Source organism: Anomaloglossus baeobatrachus, chromosome 4, assembly GCF_048569485.1.
Source record: "Anomaloglossus baeobatrachus isolate aAnoBae1 chromosome 4, aAnoBae1.hap1, whole genome shotgun sequence".
Classification (NCBI taxonomy): Eukaryota; Metazoa; Chordata; class Amphibia; order Anura; family Aromobatidae; genus Anomaloglossus; species Anomaloglossus baeobatrachus.
This window is the reverse complement of record NC_134356.1, coordinates 501282876-501302045: the sequence shown is the minus strand read 5'-3', so window position 1 is coordinate 501302045 and position 19170 is coordinate 501282876. Positions and strand designations below refer to the sequence as shown.

General features: G+C 39.8%; 1 protein-coding gene across 2 annotated transcripts in view; it reads left to right on the top strand.

Annotated features, from left to right (window-relative positions):
* The window catches only part of FBN1 (fibrillin 1), a 385311-nt gene that overhangs the window by 323616 nt on the left and 42525 nt on the right, over positions 1-19170 (top strand). For both annotated transcript variants that reach the window (XM_075345804.1, XM_075345803.1), the window contains exons 38-48: positions 82-246; positions 1711-1779; positions 1997-2122; positions 4284-4406; positions 6078-6236; positions 10452-10523; positions 10607-10732; positions 12597-12719; positions 16766-16891; positions 18456-18572; positions 18937-19065. In XM_075345804.1, coding sequence (XP_075201919.1) covers positions 82-246; positions 1711-1779; positions 1997-2122; positions 4284-4406; positions 6078-6236; positions 10452-10523; positions 10607-10732; positions 12597-12719; positions 16766-16891; positions 18456-18572; positions 18937-19065 — 1335 coding nt within the window. The remainder of the gene's footprint in view (positions 1-81; positions 247-1710; positions 1780-1996; positions 2123-4283; positions 4407-6077; positions 6237-10451; positions 10524-10606; positions 10733-12596; positions 12720-16765; positions 16892-18455; positions 18573-18936; positions 19066-19170) is intronic.

The window sequence follows — 19170 nt, the reverse complement described above, 5'->3', positions numbered from 1 at the left end:
ATTATGTTGAAACATGTTAAATAAACTTTTTCTCTAATAAAATACTATTACAACAATACAGTAATTTTCCTTATCGCACAGATACTCGGTCTGGCAGTTGTTACCTGGAGGTAAAACCAAGAGGAGATAATGGAGACTTGGCCTGCAGTAATGAAATTGGTGTTAGCATATCCAAGGCCTCGTGTTGCTGCTCACGTGGTAAAGCCTGGGGAACGCCTTGTGAACACTGCCCACCCGTAAATTCCAGTAAGTGTTATCCATAGGTTAGGTGGAATTTTATCTGCTTAGTAATCCATGTGTCAGTTAAATGTTCTGTACCAAAAATGGTGTAATCTTCAAGATTCTGGTTTCTATAAAGTAAAAATATCCACATGGGTTGTATAATTTTACGTGTTAAATATTTTAAGGTTTCCTCTTAACAACAATGGAGGAAAAAATAATTGGAAATTAATGACCTATATAATTATGAGTCCACTACAAGACACTAATTCCTTGAGAACTGGCAGAACTGAATTAACTATAACAGACATTGAATATACATTTACAAAAATTGTGTAGAGTCGTCGGGCCTTTGTTACTCTGTCCATCCCTGTTCAATGGCCTGGAACATGTCTTGTTTCCATTTTAATTTGTGCTCATCATCATGTGTTAAATTATACAATTTGTTAAGATACCAGTTCTTCCAAACCCACCGTAGTTTGTAAAAAATGTTATGTTAAAAGTATACTTAAAGGGTTTGCCTGGTCTGAAAAGCAGTTTGCAGTCATTCTGTTAATAGTGCGCAATGTGCACTCTGTCTCGATTATTTTCTATGACCCAAGTGAGTTTGCGGTCCTGTGAACGCATTAATGCATTTTGCATACTTGCCATCACAGCCTAACTACAGTCCTGTGCTTCTTTCAATTTTCTTTTATTGAGAAAAGACTAGTGAGCATGTGACCGCCCACCCGCATGAGAAATATAGCGGAATAGTGACAGTGTGTGCATTGCACACTGTCTCAATTTGGCAGTCTGCAGTCATGTAGCGTGACTGCAGACTTTCATTCCTCGACCGGAAAACCTTTAAAAACCTATGGGCAATGAATGTCCCACAGTTGTCATCTGTCACAACAAGCTGGTAAAAAATATTATACTAACCTTTAAGTTTTTTTAACACATGAGACTGTTGAGAGATTGCCTGCAGATTACACTGATCGACGCATTTGCCAGACGACATAATCGTTTAACATCTTTCGGCATACTTCTTTACTTACTAATTAAGGAAGGACATATTTATTTATTTTATTCGCTTATATAGCGCTATTAATTCCACTGCTCTTTAGAGACGTGATCACCACTGTCCTCATTGGAGCTCACAATCTAGATTCCCTGTCAGTATATCTTTGGAGATATCTGATTATATTTTCTTTGTTTCTGAATATTCATAAAAGCAATATCACATTCTCTGAAGATTAGGACTGAAGTAGTTATTTGTAATATTGGATAATTGTGAGGAAATTTTTATACTGAATAATCTGAAACTCCAAAGCCATTGAGATCTCAGGCTCTGTTTCAGAATACACCAAACTCTATAGTATGGCCCCAAACAATATGGTGTATGTGGGTCTTTGTGCCCTTGTACTAATGAGGTACCTGTCTTGGTGAAGATCTGTTAACAAAGGAATATCATTACCTCAATAACAGGTAAATACTTATAATTTTATTTTTCAGGTGATTATAAAGTGTTGTGTCCTGGAGGAGAAGGTTTCAGACCAAATCCCATTACTGTTATTCTGGAAGGTAAATTTGATGGAATTTCTTGAAATTTGACTTTATCAGGTAAACCATAAGCAAAATCACATCCAGTCAGAGTACTTTTTTGATGTCACAGTTTCTGGCTCTCTGAAATATGTCTGATTGGATTTTGATCGCAATTATCCAAACCTTTATGAAGCTCTTTTAAGACCTACAAAACAGAAAGTGAAAATCCTGATTTGCCTTCTTTACATTATTTTAGATATCGATGAATGTCTGGAGTTACCAGGTCTTTGTCAAGGAGGAAAATGCGTCAATACCTTTGGTAGTTTCCAGTGTCATTGCCCAACTGGCTTCTTCCTTAATGAAGAGACTCGAGTTTGTGATGGTAAGTCACACCTTCTCAAACACGAAAGTCCACTCTCAATATTATTACAGTGATGTTAACTTTAACAGAAGATAGAGTCTCAGATTTATAAAGAGGACCTTAAACCAAATGATGCAAGTCTGGTCTGTTGTAGTAAATACGGTACTTATATTTCCAAAAAGTTCAGTTCTAGATAATCTTTTAGAATACCCTTGAATGTAATGATCTTCTGATATTCATCCTGAATATTTAGAAATAAATTGACATAGAGTATTATCACTACCATTGTGAAAGACGTGTGTCTTTACGGGATGACACATGTTACGGGGGGACCGGCAGATTAGGACCAGGGGGTATATATCCTAATCGCCAGTCGGGGCCCACCGTGCTCCAGATGACAAAGGAGCTGCTGGCACCTGAGGGTTAGGCGGAGACTATAGAGCTGGATGGCTCTGAGATAACCCAGGAACTCTGGGAACCGGTCACGTGTGTTGGTACACGTCAGACCGGACGACAACCCGATTAGCGTTTTGGTGCACCTAGCGCTACACCAACCATGTGTGCAGGAAACACGTCAGGCCGGGTGGTAACCAGGTAGCGTTGACCGGAAGACCGCCACGAAAGCGCCCTGTCGGCCACGTGTGTAGGACACGTCAGGCCGAGCGGTCCTCTGATTAGCATTTCTGGCCACCTCTCTACTGGCCACGTGTGTGTAGGACACGTCAGGCCAGATGGGTACACCAGTAGCATTGACCGGGAAGCCGAGGAGGATAAGGAACACCCAGTTAACTACACAGGGGTCCTGGGGTACGCTGTCCGTGCGCGTAGGGGGCACAACCGGACAGGTGGCGCAGCAGGTATGTTGTCCGTGTGCGTAGGGAGCACAATCGGACAGGTGGCGCAGCAGGTGCGTTGTCCGTGTGCGTAGGGGGCACAATCGGACAGGTAGCACAGCAGCCGCAGCCCAGTTAACGCCACTGGGCTGCTATAGCAAGACTGGAATGGCAGGAGGGAAGCACGGCGCCTGACCCTGATGTGCCGAGCCACGAATCTTGGCGTGACAGGCACCGTTCGCCTAACCCTACCTACTGCTTCCCAACATAGGCTTATGCCGCAATGAGGCTCTAACATGGAGGTGTGCTCTGACTGAGCAAAAGTGAAGACTGCGCACCTCCATGTTGTCTCCAGCCCCTTTTATAACCTGGGTCCGCCCCAGACCCAGGGTGGAACCACCAAGGTCCAATAGCAGAGTGCCATGTCATCAGTGACGTCACATGCGACCTATCCGGAACCGCCACGTCATTGATGACCTCATGGCAGCCACGCCCCAAACACTTCACCAGTCATCATCTGACGACCAATACTGAGGTGCCAGATCATAGGGGCGGGCCTCTGCGAGCCAGTCCGGAGTTGCCACGTCATCAGGACACCTGACACCCTCTGCCCTATCAGGGCCTGCCACCTCACGGACATGCTCAGTGAGGTCCTTACCGGACCTAGCCTCTGATGCACTAAGTGCCTGAGCATGCTCAGTAGCCTGAGCCACAGGCTTAGAAAGCAGACTATCAGTTTGAGCATGCTCAGTAGGCACATCCCAGAACTTAGACACAGCACGAAGTCCAAGTACCTGTGCAAAGAGGCTGTTAGGGTTAATTGTGGGAGCATGCTCAGTAGCCTGAACTGAGGACTTAGTCTCAGACATAACACAAACAGGCTGAGCATGCTCACTAGGCAAAACACCGGGCTTAGACTCTGGCTGGGGTAAATCGGCGCACGCATGCGCACTAGCCGCCTCTCCACACTTAGACGTGGTGGAAGGAACAGCCAACTGGACGACCCGAGGCACGGCCAAGAACGGCAGCCGGCGCCTGGGCGCCACAGGAACCGCAGCAGGCCACTTGCGGCTATGGCGGCGCCGGTTCGTAACAACACAGCTCTGATTGGATTGTGCCAGACTCGCAGGGATATCCCCCCAACTGGTAACACCCAGTTGCCAATTTATTCAAAGTATCATATTACTGTGCCTAAATGTGGTCACTCTCTTTCCTCAGGGTACATATGCCTTGGTGTCATAAATTATTAAGATGTTTTATACTGTAATTCTTATTTTTACACCATAAGACTTAAAATCATGTTCTTACTCTGTCAGATCTAATAATACATTTGTATAATTCTATTTAAGATGTCAATGAATGTGATCAACCTGGAATATGTGGACCTGGAACATGCTTCAACACTGTTGGAAACTATTCTTGTATATGCCCACCTGACTTCATGCCAGTGAATGGAGGAAACAACTGTATGGGTAGGTTGCATACATCTGTCCTTTCACTTTTGTTGTAGCAGAAATGCATATATAAACTTATACTTGTTGCAGTCTTGTAACTTTTAATTCTTAATTTGGCCTTTTATTTGGTCTATACATTGGATAAGACTCTGATGATAATGCTGAACATATTCATACTCCCCTATTGACCAAGTCTTTGTCAAAAGTTGTCCTTTAAACAGGTGAACAATGGAAGTTGAGGGTGAAAACGTCCGCACTGCCGTGTGAAGAAATTGGATGAAATGTACCCCAGAATGGGATTTATTCAACATATTTTGGAGTTAAACTCTTTCATGGGGACAATCACAAATCTCCTGATGAAGGAGTTTAACTCTGAAACACAATGAATAAATCACATTTTGGGACACATGTTATGCAATTTCTTCACATGGCAATGCGGGCTGTTTCTCCCTCATCTTCTATTGTTCAGCTATCTAAATCTTGGTCTACAGCGGCCGTGTCTGATGCTCTTACAGTGGTTGTGTCTCACACAACCTTACCAGGTGAGAAAATCCCTGTATGTAATATCCCAATATCTCACAGATAACACCTTGATGCGCTATTGTCTCTCCCTGTCAAGATTGTGCTTTAGGCATACACCAGGAAGGTAGGAAGGCATTAGAATACCTTTTTTTGCTCTATGGAACTCCATACAAAGGTTCACAGTGAAAAAAGTATATCATGTGCTATGCTTTTTTTTCAGCAACTTTTTCTATTTACTCTACTTTATTACTTCAAATTTTCCTTACTGTACACATTTGACCTCCAATGGAAGGCTCTTACCATGATGTGAACTGAGCTTTATATGTGTAAAGTAAAAATAAAATCCAGTCATCACATCATTTTGTATGGAAAACATTCTGTAGAATTTTAATAGCACACATGCTGACATTGTATGTAAATATATAAAGTGTATGATAAAAGCAGAACGCACAAAGGATTTATTCACAACGTTATAGTAAGGAGTCACCAATAATAGGGTCTCTTCGAATGACAGCTACACAGTGTTAAATGAGCTGTTAGGCCAAATGTCTAAGGGCAGAGTACAGTAAAACCACTAACTTGTTCCAAAGGCAAACCACCAAAAACGTTAACAGTGGAAGTGACAAAAAAATAGTCAAAACTCTTAGTCAATCCTTGATGTGTTCAGTTTTGCTAAGTAAGTTTTTGTATACCAGTTCTTGTTTGGAAATCCATCCAAGCCTTGATTTATAGAAACTCTGTACTCGGTTTTTCCTCACATGACGCTCTTCACCCTCCAGTTAAGCTACAGATGACTTAATTTACATTAGCCTTTACAGAGTTGTTGAAATTACAGGCTGTGGTTTGCCAGATCTATAAACAGTTGTAAAAGTACATCCAAGAAATATGTCAAATTACAAATATAAATAGCGTCTGGCTAAACGTTGTTATCCATCAAGACGGCTTCACACCTTCCAGGCAATAAAATATACAATAGAAGCAGTTGCCTTCTAGCTAATATGGTTCATTGTCTTTTTCAAGTGCTGTTCAGTTTTATCCTATTTCTCATATGAAAATGTTGGCTTCTTTTGACTTTCTCTTTGTGAATTCGTCCTCATTTTGCAAAATGATTGAATATATGCTATGAATTCATACGTGAATGACCTGTTGTATATATCTTACATGCAGATATGAGAAGAAGTCTGTGCTTTAGAAACTTTTATGCTGACAATCAAACTTGTGACGGAGAATTGCTTTACAACATGACGAAAAAAATGTGTTGCTGTTCATATAATATTGGACGTGCGTGGCACAGACCCTGCGAGGAGTGTCCATTGCCAAGCACTGGTGAGTGTATCAGAAAAATTGAACCGTCTCATAATATTAATGCAGTTATGGATATGTATTACAACTAGAATTGTGATAGAGTTGCACACCAGTTTAGCAAGGTATGAAGATTAAAGAGTTTTTAGAGGTTAGGTGGAACTGTTCTGGTGTTGAGTAGGGAGCCCAGGTTCACGGACCCCAGCCAAAATGATAATCTTGAATTTAATTGTCCCAATCAGCATTAAAGAGAAACAAAAGCCTTTTTGATGTCTCTTCACCAACGAGGTATTATCTTGTAAGCTGAAAAATGGGAATCTCACGATATGCATGACTGTGTTATCACTGTAAATTGTTTTAATTATACAGTCATTTTTACTAAAGAACATAACAGTTTGGAAAGTATTTTCATTACTTGTGAGAGTTGACAAGACTTTTGCTTTTCCTCTATCCTGAGTGGTCTAGAGTGAATATCTGGGCAAGAGTGTGGAGACACAGTTGTCACTCCATTTATATTCTAGTGAGTTGTATGTCTGCATCAGTTAATTGTCTCCATGACATTATAGTCTTGGTGAAAAGTATGGACTTCTATCTGTAGTTATCTACTGTCTATAATAAAGTGGAAAATAATGCTGAAGTTTTTATAATTGCTATATTAAAAGTGATCAGCTATCACACTGTATAACATAATGCCACTTAAAGACATATAAGTCTTAAAGGGGTTGTCCACCACTAGGACAATCCCTTCTGATTCCACATATTTCCCTCAGGTAAAATAATAAAGCCTATACTAACTTCCCATACCAGCGCTGTTCCAGTGGTGTCATGCTCGTGGTGCCAGAGCTCACATACGTTTCTGACCTAACTCGAGCCCTGCATCTAATCAGCCCTGGCTTCTCTTTCCCCGCCTACGGACCAAACGAGTAATCAACAGGAAGTGAGTGGAAGTGGAAGTGCACACTTCCTGTTGAGTAACTCGTTTGGTTCGAAGGTGGGGAGACAGAAGCCAGGGCTGATTGGATGGTGGGCTTGCATAATGTCACAACCTCACATGAGCCCCATCACCATGAGCCACAGCACCCCTGGAATGGCGCCGGTACAGGGTGAGTATAGGCTTTAGTATTTTACTTGGTGGAAACATGGAATCAGAAGGTATTGTACTAGTAGTAGATAACACCTGTAATGGAATGGCCCTGGAGTTAGGGTTATTTTTCAGTTCCGTTTATTTTTTTGTTTTGATTTTTTTTATTTTTAATTTAATTCATACAGAAAAAAACAGAAATGACCAAGAAATATATAAAACCAATTTGTAAACTTGTCTATAACTCACACCTACACAGAGGAGAGAGAAGAAAAAAAAGAAAAGAAAAAAACAATTAAGTAATAAATATTTCCCATCTTTCCAGGATGTTCTGCTTTGAATGTGTTTAGTACCTGCAGCTAGTCGTGACTTGTGGTTTACACATATAGAAATGGGCTTTTTTAAGAGTAATTCAGCTTTTACAATATTTGCCATTGCAAATAATAATAATAATAGTAAAATAATTGAGTCCCCAAGTGGTAACTGAGAAGTTTATTATGACTGTTGAAAAATCACCGAACTGACAAAAATACAGCTGGGATTAGGGTTAGTTAGAAAATGCAGATGGTCATCACAGAGATCTGCCTAATAGTCTCCTAATAATCGAGTAAGTATACTCAGGAGATATCTAATAAAATACTGGTAGAAAATCCCACGCTCAGCTTTCTCAACTTTACAGGAGAATTAAGACAAGATCATAGTGTTTTCCCATAAGATTCTTCACAGGATGTAAATCTTCTCTCTCATTGCTATAGGCAATACCGTATATTAGCACATGTAGATTAAGGTGTTTCCTTATCTCTCAAAAAAACACCAAAATGTTTTGTTTTATTTTTTTAAATCAAAAACCTTTCAAAGTTTTTAGTATACTTCCACAGGTAGAAATATAAGCTGCCTATCTTCAAATATCCATGTGTTACAGGATGATACTGCTGCTCTGACTTGATATGAACCATCACCAAGTCCTTGTCATATGTATTATTATTATTATTATTATTATTATTATAATAATAATACAAAATATATTTTATTTCTATAGTGTCAATATATTCTGCAGCACTTTACAATTCAGAGGCAACATGTACAAACAAAATAAGACATTACCAATATTACATTGTTCAACTCATACCAGGAGGAGTGAGGGTGCTGCTCGCAAGCTTACAATATATGAGGCAGCAGGGGGGACACAAACGGTAAAAGAAAGTGCTTGCAATGTAAGGTCCAGTTATCAATAAAATAGAGGCATTAACTGGTCACTGGACAGTATCTGTTTAGGTGCAAAGTGCTACCGAGTGTGTGGTAGGGAATGGTTTGATTAGTGAGATGAGGTGATTGAACAGTCCAGAAATGTGGTTTTAGGCTATACATAAAACTGTGGACACTGGAAATTAACTAGATTGTCTGGGGTAGTATATTCACAATAGAGGTCCTAGAGACGGGAGTAGGAGGGTTGTATTATTGAGGATGTTAGTGCTACATCATTAGAGAAATGGAGAGGACAGGTAGAGTGGTATTCAGAAATGGAGGAGGAGATATAGAGCAGTGCAGAACTGTGGAGAGTTTTGTGGGTGACAGTGATAAGTTTATATTATAATTTTTAGCAGATGGACAACCTGTGTAATGACTGGCACAAGGTGGAGGCATCGGTGTAGCAGCTGGATAAAAATATCATCCTGACTGCTGTATTCAGTATAGCTTGGAGGGGGGATAGTTTAGTGAGAGAGAAACCAATTAGTAGAGAGTTACAGTAGTCCAGGTGAGTATTCAAAAAAATCTTACTATTTCAGAGTCAAAAATAAGAAATGGTTAAACTCTAGAGATGTTTTTGAAGTGCAGGTGAAATTAGTGAGCGAATGATTATTTACTATAGAGATTATAGAGAGTGAAGGAAAGATCTGAATTAAATATAACCTCATGACAGCAAGCCTACCGCTTGGAAGGTAAGGTAGAATGACAAATGGAAATGGCCTTGTTTGGTGTAAATAGGTTAGTAGAGGGTAGAAATACAAGGAGTTCAGTTTTTGACAGATTATGTTTTAGGCCCCTTTCACACGTCAGTGATACTGGTACGTTTGTGCTTTTTTTTATACATACCAGAATCACTGACATACGCAGACCCATTATAATCAATGGGTCTGCTCACACGTCAGTGATATTTCACTGAACGTGTCTCCGTGCAGCGTGCACGCGTGGCCGTGATTCTGCACGGAGACATGTCAGTTTTTGTCTGGCATCACTGATGACCCACGGACCACACTATGGTGTGATCCATGTGTGATCAGTGAAACATCTACAAGAAAATCACGGACATATTAAATATTAAAAATTTTCAACTTACCTTGCCTGCGATTCGCTCTTCAGCCTCTGCTTTCGGTAGCTCCTGCCTGGCTCATGAATATTCATGAAAGCAGGAACTGCCGACCAGGAAGTAGGTGCTGAGAGCGGTGGGCGGATGCTGCAGAGCCAGAGACTTCAGCACCATGGACAGCAGCAGTGAAGGCAGGTGAGTAATGTCCATATGCAATCACGGGATCACAGATCACAGATTGCACATGGACAACCCACGTGTGCCGTGAATCACGGAACACAGAGGGACATGTGCGTGTTTTATACGTCAGTGAAGAATGTCAGTGTTTTTCACTGACGTGTGAAATGGGCCTTAGATAGAGAGGTCATAACCAATTTTGCCAGTTCTTTCTTCTTCTGGACCTCCAAAGTTGTCTTTCAGATAATACTTTTTATGCCCTTAATGCATTTGTATCCTCATTACCCAAAAAATATACATAAACCATAGTCAATAAAAACATTTTCATGGCAAAAAAATTTCAATAAAATCAAATCACCCTACTTTCGTCAAAAGGTCACAGATATCTGTCCTCAAGGCCTATATAAAGTCAGTATACACAAATCCATTAGTTAATGCATAGTTGCCATATTTAAAGTCAGGGAGGAATGGAAGGATTTCTAAAATTAGTTTTTGCCTACTACTGCATAACTAAAGACAGCGGACACTGGTGACGTAAGTAACATTACTTCTCAGCTAGGTGCTCCTGCTACTTAATGATCAAAAGAGAATATTTTGTGCATATTCAGTCATTTTTCGAACACCAGTATATCTTTTATTATTCTCATACCTCCTATCTTGTTTTTCCATGCAGATGACTTTGCGGCACTCTGTGGAAGTGCTCGTCCAGGTTTTGTCATCGATATCTACACAGGACAACCAATTGGTAGGATTAATCCAAATGTTCTACTTTATCATGTATCGTATGCCCATATTACTGAATTTATAACTCAAATCCTTGTCTTTCAGATATTGATGAATGCAGAGAAATTCCTGGCGTTTGCGAGAACGGAATCTGTATCAACATGATCGGGAGCTTCCGTTGTGAATGTCCAATGGGATTTTTCTATAATGACAAACTGCTGATCTGTGAAGGTAAGCATGCAGCTAATATGGCTGATATGAACCACCACCAAGTCCTTGTCATATGTGTAAATCCTGAAAACTCGGCTGCACACACCAGTCACAACCAGAATAAATATTTTTTCCACTTTCTTTAGATAGTTGCTCTGGTCGGGATGTGTTATTAAACAAGGTGTCATTTTAGGGCCCCGCATTGGAAAAAGAATTTGGACAATGTATAGTGGAAAAATGGCTGACTTTATTTTATACAGTTCACAAAGACAGAGGTTTTGTTGACAATTCCTTTACTGCAAAGTGTCCGACCCTCTGAATTACGGCTGCTCTATCTATGCCCTTGGCACTTACTATACATCGCAATAGGTTTGGGGAAACATTGTGCTTACTTAGGCTGCAATATGTAAGTTCCTATCTGTACCACATCAACAAGACTTCAGCGGAGAACATCTGAAACTTAAAACTCAAGTATCCAAGCAGGTAAATAAACTGGCAGCATATTTGCCAATCTGTAAACACGGCGGAGGCTTACAGGGGGTAATAGCGCCATTCATAAAGTTTCTGTGCAGACAGAGAAGCAGTCACAGAGGAAAGAAAGGGGCAAATTCTCTAAGAAAGCAAACAGAACTCCAAAGCAGGATAAACAGGATACTTAGCCAACCCACTGCTGCTGGCTTTTTACGCTTTAGAATATAGTAGATATTCCATTTTCCTGAAGAATACAGCCTGTGGCTCTACCTCTGCAATACTAATTCTGCTCCTGAATCAATGGTTGTGTGTTTTATTTATTGTGTCATAGTGTATGGAATTTCCCATATCTTTTGCTAGTTACCGTAATTGATTTGTATACATGTGTATTCCCAAGGGGCCACATGAGCATGACTGTTGTGGGGGCTGAATTAATAGGCTGAAATTGAATCTGTTTAAGATTAATATTAACATATTAATCATATTTACTTTATATTAATATTAATTGCATTACTTAATATTGAGCAGAATTAACTATGCTGACACCCCCCATATATACAGTATGAGCCCACATACAGCCCCTATATAAACAGTATGAGTCCACACACAGCCTGCTATATACAGTATAAGCCTCCACACAGCCCTCTACATACAGTGTGAACCAACACAAAGTCCCTATATATATGACTCCTCACAGTCCAGCTATATACAGTATGAGCCCTCACATAGCCTCCATAGATAGAGTATGAGCCCCCACACATTATGCCTATATACAATATGAGCCCCCACAAAGCCCTCTATATACAGTGAACCCCATATAATCCACCTATATAAAGCATGAGTCCCCACACAGCCTCCTACATATAGTATAAGCCCTCACACATTTCCCAATATACAGTATGGACCAACACACAGTCCCCATATATACAATATGAGTCCTGACACAGTCCCGCTATACACAGTATGAGTCCTCCCATAACCCCCTATATACAGTGTGAGCCCTCATATAGCTTCCCTAGATACAGTATGAGCCTCCACACATTGTCTATATCAAGTATGTGCTCCCACATAGCCCATGTTAACTGAACCCCCACATAATCCACCTATATACAGCATAAGCCCCCACATAGCCTCCCCATATTCAGTATGACCCCCTCACATAGCAACCTATATACAGTATCAGCCCCCACATAGCCTCTTATATACAGTATCAGTCCCCACATTGCCCCCTATATCATGTGTGAGCCCCCAGATAATATCTCTATATACAGTATGAGCCCTCATATAGACTCCTTATTCTACTTGTCTCTCCAAAGAAGATACAGTCTCCTCAAGAATATGTTTTTTTTTGTAATACAAAAGATTTCCTTAACTTATTACAATGTATGTGTGACTGATTTGCTTGTTTTGCCAGATATTGATGAATGCCAGAATGGGCCAGTATGTCAAAGAAATGCAGACTGCATTAACACTCCAGGGAGCCACCGCTGTGACTGTAAGCCTGGCTACAAGTTCACTTCTACTGGACAATGTGTTGGTAAGATAACATCTAGTTCTCTCTTGGGGTGAATTCCTGTAAATATATTGAATTGATTTAGTATGTGGAATATTCAATGATGGTAGTAGGACAAGTTAGGGGTTATGTATTTGCTAATAGTGCATTATACTAGATAATGGCACAGCACATCTATAGTGATGTACTGATATATCTGGTCAGGTAACTACTAATGATGGGCTAGCGTGCTCGCCACTGTTTGGTACTCGATCAGCCGTGTATCATGGGTGCTTGGGTGTGTCGTTCATGAAACGACAACAAAGCACAGGCCTGCTTCACTACATGATGTGTGCAGACACCCCAATGAAAGCCTCTGGCAGTCTCTGAATGGCTTTCCTGGGGGTTAAAACAATATTTTTGGATGTAGGTTGTCCAAAAAGAAAACAAAAAAACAAAAAAAAATGCCCCTCCCCCCCGGAAATGTTCTCTTTATGGCTGGCTATATGTTGGCGGAGAGCCGAACTGCCCAATTATTGACTTCCATTATACTTGTTACTTGAGTTGAGTCCTTTCAGAGTGTCTGACCTGCTTGACTCGAGGACCGAGCACCTGAGCATTTTAGTGCTTACCCATCTTTTGTAATTACCCTAGGTGGTGATGTTACAAAGCCTATTAGTACTATAAAGTAGCGAACCGCTGATCACTATAAGAAACTCATCCTGTTTACTTCACTTACAGTGTGCAGACATGTTAAGTTATTAGTTTATTTAGCATCCTGAAAAGACATTGTAGCATTCACGACGTTAAGTTTATATTGTTAGGACTTTTCAGTAGCTTTCATCTGACTGTAAGGTGCAAGGCAAAAAAGAAGAGCAAAACTAATTTGTTCACTTGTTCAGAAGTGAAGTTGTTGATTGCCGGGCATCGTCATCAAGATGAGCAAGTGCTTTCTTGTCGCTGCAATGCTAGGACTTCTAGAACCAGTGTGCTGATGAGAACACTTGGTGATGATGCCAACGGGCAGCAACAACTAATGAGGAATCAACAATAGAAAAAAATTGCACTATGCATTTTATTATGGCATTTTGCTCTAAAAATATTATTTCTAGGGAACAATAACCCTGTAAAAAATGTTTTTACCATGATACTACACAGCGGCCTCCGGAGCTCAGTCATAGGGAGGCAGTATCTGCTGCCATACCGGCTTTATACACACAACCACACAACCTTCTCATTTGCAGGAGGCATTAGTTATCAAGATAAGCTACTTATTTTCACATTGTGGATGTCCTATTAACTGTTGTTGCAGAATTCTTCTATAAATATCAGAATTAGAAAATTAATTGGTGTTGCTTTTTCATATAGTATAGTTCTTATTAAGTAGCAAGACCTGGGCAAAAGGAAACTCAGATATATTGTCACCAGTCCTTGATTTATTATTGTTTTGGGTCATCTGTTCTTTCACACCAACCACACAAGCAAAGAAATAACCCCAAAACATGATGTTCTCTGGAACCAGCCTAGTTTTACCCAGCCAGAAGACCATTTCTCTTCACCCAAACACTGTCGAAATGTTGAGAGCTTTTCCCAGGTCTCTGACTTTATGACTTAGTAATAGCTGGATTCAAGTATTATAAATGTATTAAAGCTGTTCTTTGAACCCAGACCAGAAGAATGTTTGTGAACTCTAACAAAGAATGATGGAGATACTATATTTCAATTTCTTCTCCAAGTTTGACATAACCAGTATATAGTTTTTCTCCAGGTCCCTCTCCCAATGAGGAAGCTGTTTCTCGTTCTCCATTCCTATAATGAAAACCCTTTGTCAGTAGAGTGTTGATACAGTATATACTGGCTTGGAACTCCTTTGGGATGGTTGTATAAAGATGTTTATAATTTCCCTCACAACCACTATTGTAACTCAGCCAGTGGAACAGGAAAACTGTTCGACTATCAGATATGCAGAACAATATCGGTGATCACATTGGCAAGTCCTTCACCTTCCTGCTATTCTCCACAAGCTCATTTGATAAGTGACCTTGCTAGCTATTGCAAGAAGTGTTTTTTTTGCAGGAAATACCTGATATACAGAATAGAATAATACTGTGGGCACAAACAAGGGTGAATTTTTGTTTTATAAAATATCCAAAAATTATAAAATCTGTCATGAATGGTGTATATGACACCAAAACTTCTGTCTTGGAGGCAAAACTAAAAAGCTTAGTCTGTGCTATGGACCCTCTCACTTATTCTTGCCACTGGCTATAAATATTAAAATTGATCATGGTCTCCAAATCTTTTACACAAATGTAGAAAAATGACTAGTAATAGACACAAATTTGAGATTACACAGTTTGCAGGCAGTGAGAGTGAGACCTACAACTCCGATTACAATAGTATTTTCATAATGAGCCGAAAAACTAGGAACTTTGCATCTGGTTATAAATCACTAAGATCTGTTAGAATCCAGTACAAAATAATCCTTTATATAGATGCTTTTAAAAATGATGTGTCACTGTAGATTAAAGTAACACTCCAGGTCAGATTAATACACGGTTTTGTGCAGGGCCTGAGAGGTGCATGACCGACTCCTTGAGTCATCCACTCCTCTTCAGTGCCTTCCACTAGGAACAAAGGGCTCTGTTCATTATTGCATTTCCACCCTTTGCCTATTTTTTTAGTGATTTTTTTGAGTGTTTTGTTTTATTATTTTCACCTAATTCTTCTTTTAATTTGCACCTTTTTTAAGTTTCCAAATGTTTCCGGGTGATTTAACGTTTGTAAATTTTTAAAAAGTCACATTTGGCACAAATTAATTCCAGTCCCCCTTTCCTGGAGTGATTTGATGTATGCCTGAATGTTTGACACATTTCTTTTGCAGCATTTTGAAGGAGTGTGACTTTTTGCACTAAAGAGTCATAAAAAAAGTTGAAAGGCAAACAATAAAGACTATTTTTACCTTGCACAAAATCAGAAAACTAGTGTGATAATGTTGCAAATGTCATAGAATTTTTGTGCAACACTTTTGGTGGTTTTCATTTTTTTTAAAAAAAGGGTTGGATCTTTTGTGAATGGGTGTGTGCTAACACAGCCAGGATTTTAATTATAATTTATATGATAATATTATAATTTTTGCCACAAAATGGAGCTTATGTCCCCTGCCATTAGCCCACCCTCCCTGTCCTCTCTCCATGTATGTGTCATCCTGAGGGGTGACTTTGGGTCTGTAGGGAGAGGTCTCTCCGAAAGTAATAGCTCCTCCTTGAGTGCTCCTTCCCCCATCATTGTTTTCTTCTCCCCCCTCTTATCTATCCCTCTTCTCCCACTCCTCACTCTCTCTCTTTGCTTCCTTTCCCTCCTACTTCCTTTACTCCATCTCCTCCTCCTTATTCCTTTTTTCCGCATTCCCTTACTTGCCTCTAATATTATTACATGCTTTGACAATTGAATCTACACGTTGGTACAGTCGCTGGGCCTTCGATCTTTCCCTATATGGGAGGTGTGTCAGTCCCCAATTCCTCCTTTTCTTTGACTTTAGTAGTGGTTTCTGATCCTGACTGCAATTGATTCCATTTGACCGGCCACTCACACTTGTTAAATTAGATGTCTCGGTTTTGATGTGTCTTTTATGTATGACCACATTTATTACTGTGTTCAAAATTCAATAAAAGAAATTAAACATTTATGCCACAAACAGTTATAGTAGAAATGCAATCCATTGTAACTGTGTGCAAATACCAGCATAAAGATGCATCAAACTCCTTAAGAAGCAACACGAATTCTGCACATTTTACTCCTGTAAACTTTTCACTGAGACTGGCATACAAAATACCAGTCTTGATGAATGGCCCCATAAGTGTATAATCCAGTGATCAGCACTTTGCTCTCGTTACCGAATGTTTATGACACTGTAAACAATAAAATGTGTTTAAAATACGGAAACATGACATCCGATGAGAAATCAAGCCAATCTGCTTCATGTCTGGTGATAAGTGTCGCAGAATCGCTGGTATTCTCCACTTTGCACATGTCTGTGTTCTTCATCATACATCCCTGTTTATCTGACTGTTTCTTTTATCTCTATATAGATCGTAACGAGTGTCAAGAAAATCCGAACCTCTGCAGCCATGGAGAATGTCATGATAAGACTGGGGGATATTACTGTGTTTGTCATAATGGATTTAAAACCAATGAAGATCAGACCATGTGCCTGGGTGGGTTGTTCATTTTCTTTGTACATGTGCAGAATAATCTAAGAACACATAATAGTATATAGAAAGGGAGGCTTATTAAAAGATAACTATCCTGGTGCTAAGACCCCCACAAAGAAACACTAAAATAAATGGACAGAAGTGCACAGCTGAGTATTGAGCCACCTTGTATCTGATCAGCACTGCATAATTCCTTCTTTTCGAGGAGCAGAGCAAGTGTTGGACAGAGTAATACACTTTCTATGTACTCCACTTATGTCACTCTCCAAAGAAAGCCGGTCAGAGCCAAACAAATGTGAAGCGGCTCAGCACTCATAGCAATTTTGTGCTGTTCATTTGCATAATGACAATTACATTTTCAGACTGGCGTAACGAACAGTATAAGACATATGAATATTACTCTGTTGTGCAGTGAGTGCCGTACTTCTCAACAAAGCTAAATGCATGTGGACTAAAGGACATTGGCTTGTTTTTCACTACTTTTCCTTTCCACCTTAGCAAATCCATCACACCCTGACTGTCTCACAATTCATTATTTCAAATATCACTTCTTTTGACCTACAGTGAAACATATTAACTTATAGCCTCTTCACTATACACAAGAACAATTTTAACATGGGAGAATTGTCTCAAAGTCAGTAAGCCAAAATCAGAAGCTCCATTTTCTTCACAGACCATAATTCTGTGCATAAAAAGTTACAAACAAGTCTTCCCTTTTCAAAATGTCTGCGGAACTGAATGCATTGCAACTGATTCAACTTGGGTGGAAAATCGTTAATTTTTCACTAATGACACACAGATGAGTTTTAGATTTTCCTTCTGAACACAGCCTCCAACAATATATGGGACATAATATTTGGTATTAGCAAGAGTAACAGTCCATTTACACCAGTTGATGTGCAAGGCTAAATGACTGCCGATCATAAACTTGTTGATTAGTTGTCTTTTTCTACAGGACACAGCACTGCCGATGTGCATTGAATGGTCAGTAAAGCCCACCACATACATGAGATGGCTGTCAGCTGAACAATGGTTTAGCCGATCAGTCACACAGAGGTCAACTAAACCTGCTTCCACTATAGAAAAGCACTCGGTCGGTCTAGTGCGCCTTTGTTTTGTACGAACAACATGTCTGGCTCATCTTAGAAAAAACAAAATGATTGTCAGTCTTAAACCAGTCATATTAGATTCTTGGTTTCCCTAGAAATCATCTCTCTGGGGTCTCCAAACATATTAGTTAGTTGGCCAAAGAGGATGACGACAATGCATGGGGAAGCACAAAAGATCATTTCACCTTGTGAACGAGTGCTCTTCCTGTTCATCGGGTCGTACGCAGCCTGTTTAGACTGCAAGATTATCATGAAACAAGCGTGTTCCTAGGAACGCTCATTCACAATAAGCTTAGACATAAGGGTTCAGCATGCAAGATAGTTACCTGCATGTTCTCTGGTCAATCATCAGTGATTTCTAGGCATAAATAATAATAACAATGCACTTAATATACTCTATGTAATATTGTAAACCTGTGTTCTTAAGGAATCTGTGCCATCAATTCTTCTTGTTGCAGATATTAATGAGTGTGAACGAGATCCCTGTGGTAATGGAACATGTAGGAATACGGTTGGCTCATACAACTGCCGCTGTTTTGATGGATTCATTCTGTCCCATAATAATGACTGCATAGGTAAGATCATCTGACAACTAAGGGCTAAAGGGTTAAATAGCAGCTAGAATAATTCTTGGTTCCTCATAGGAAAAGCTTCCCTCTTTTCTCCAGTCTAGTCAGTATTTTTGTTTTCGCCTACACAAAATTCCATGAAGTATTTTCACTTTGAAGACAATCCAGATATTAAGGGAATGAGCCAATAAATAGTTTTGGATGATATAATACTCCTGATACTAATCAAAGTGACAAATAACCTTAAATTCTAGTTCTTCGTAAATGACTGTAGCTTCCTTTTTTTGTGTCTACATAATAGCAGGAGGCACAGCACTATACAGATTGCGTCTTCTAACTCTTCCCTGTATTTATATTGTATTCTTCACAGATATTGATGAATGCACTACTTTGAATGGTCAGTTATGCCGAAATGGACAGTGCGTTAACTCCATCGGATCGTTCCAATGTATTTGTAATGAAGGATATGAGATGGCCGGTGATGGAAGAACATGTCTCGGTAAATATCAGTGTTATTTCGAATATGAAAAATAGGATAGTACCACATAACCTAAATTAATTTATAGCATTCTGATAAAGACAGTAGTCACAACTCATCTACTAT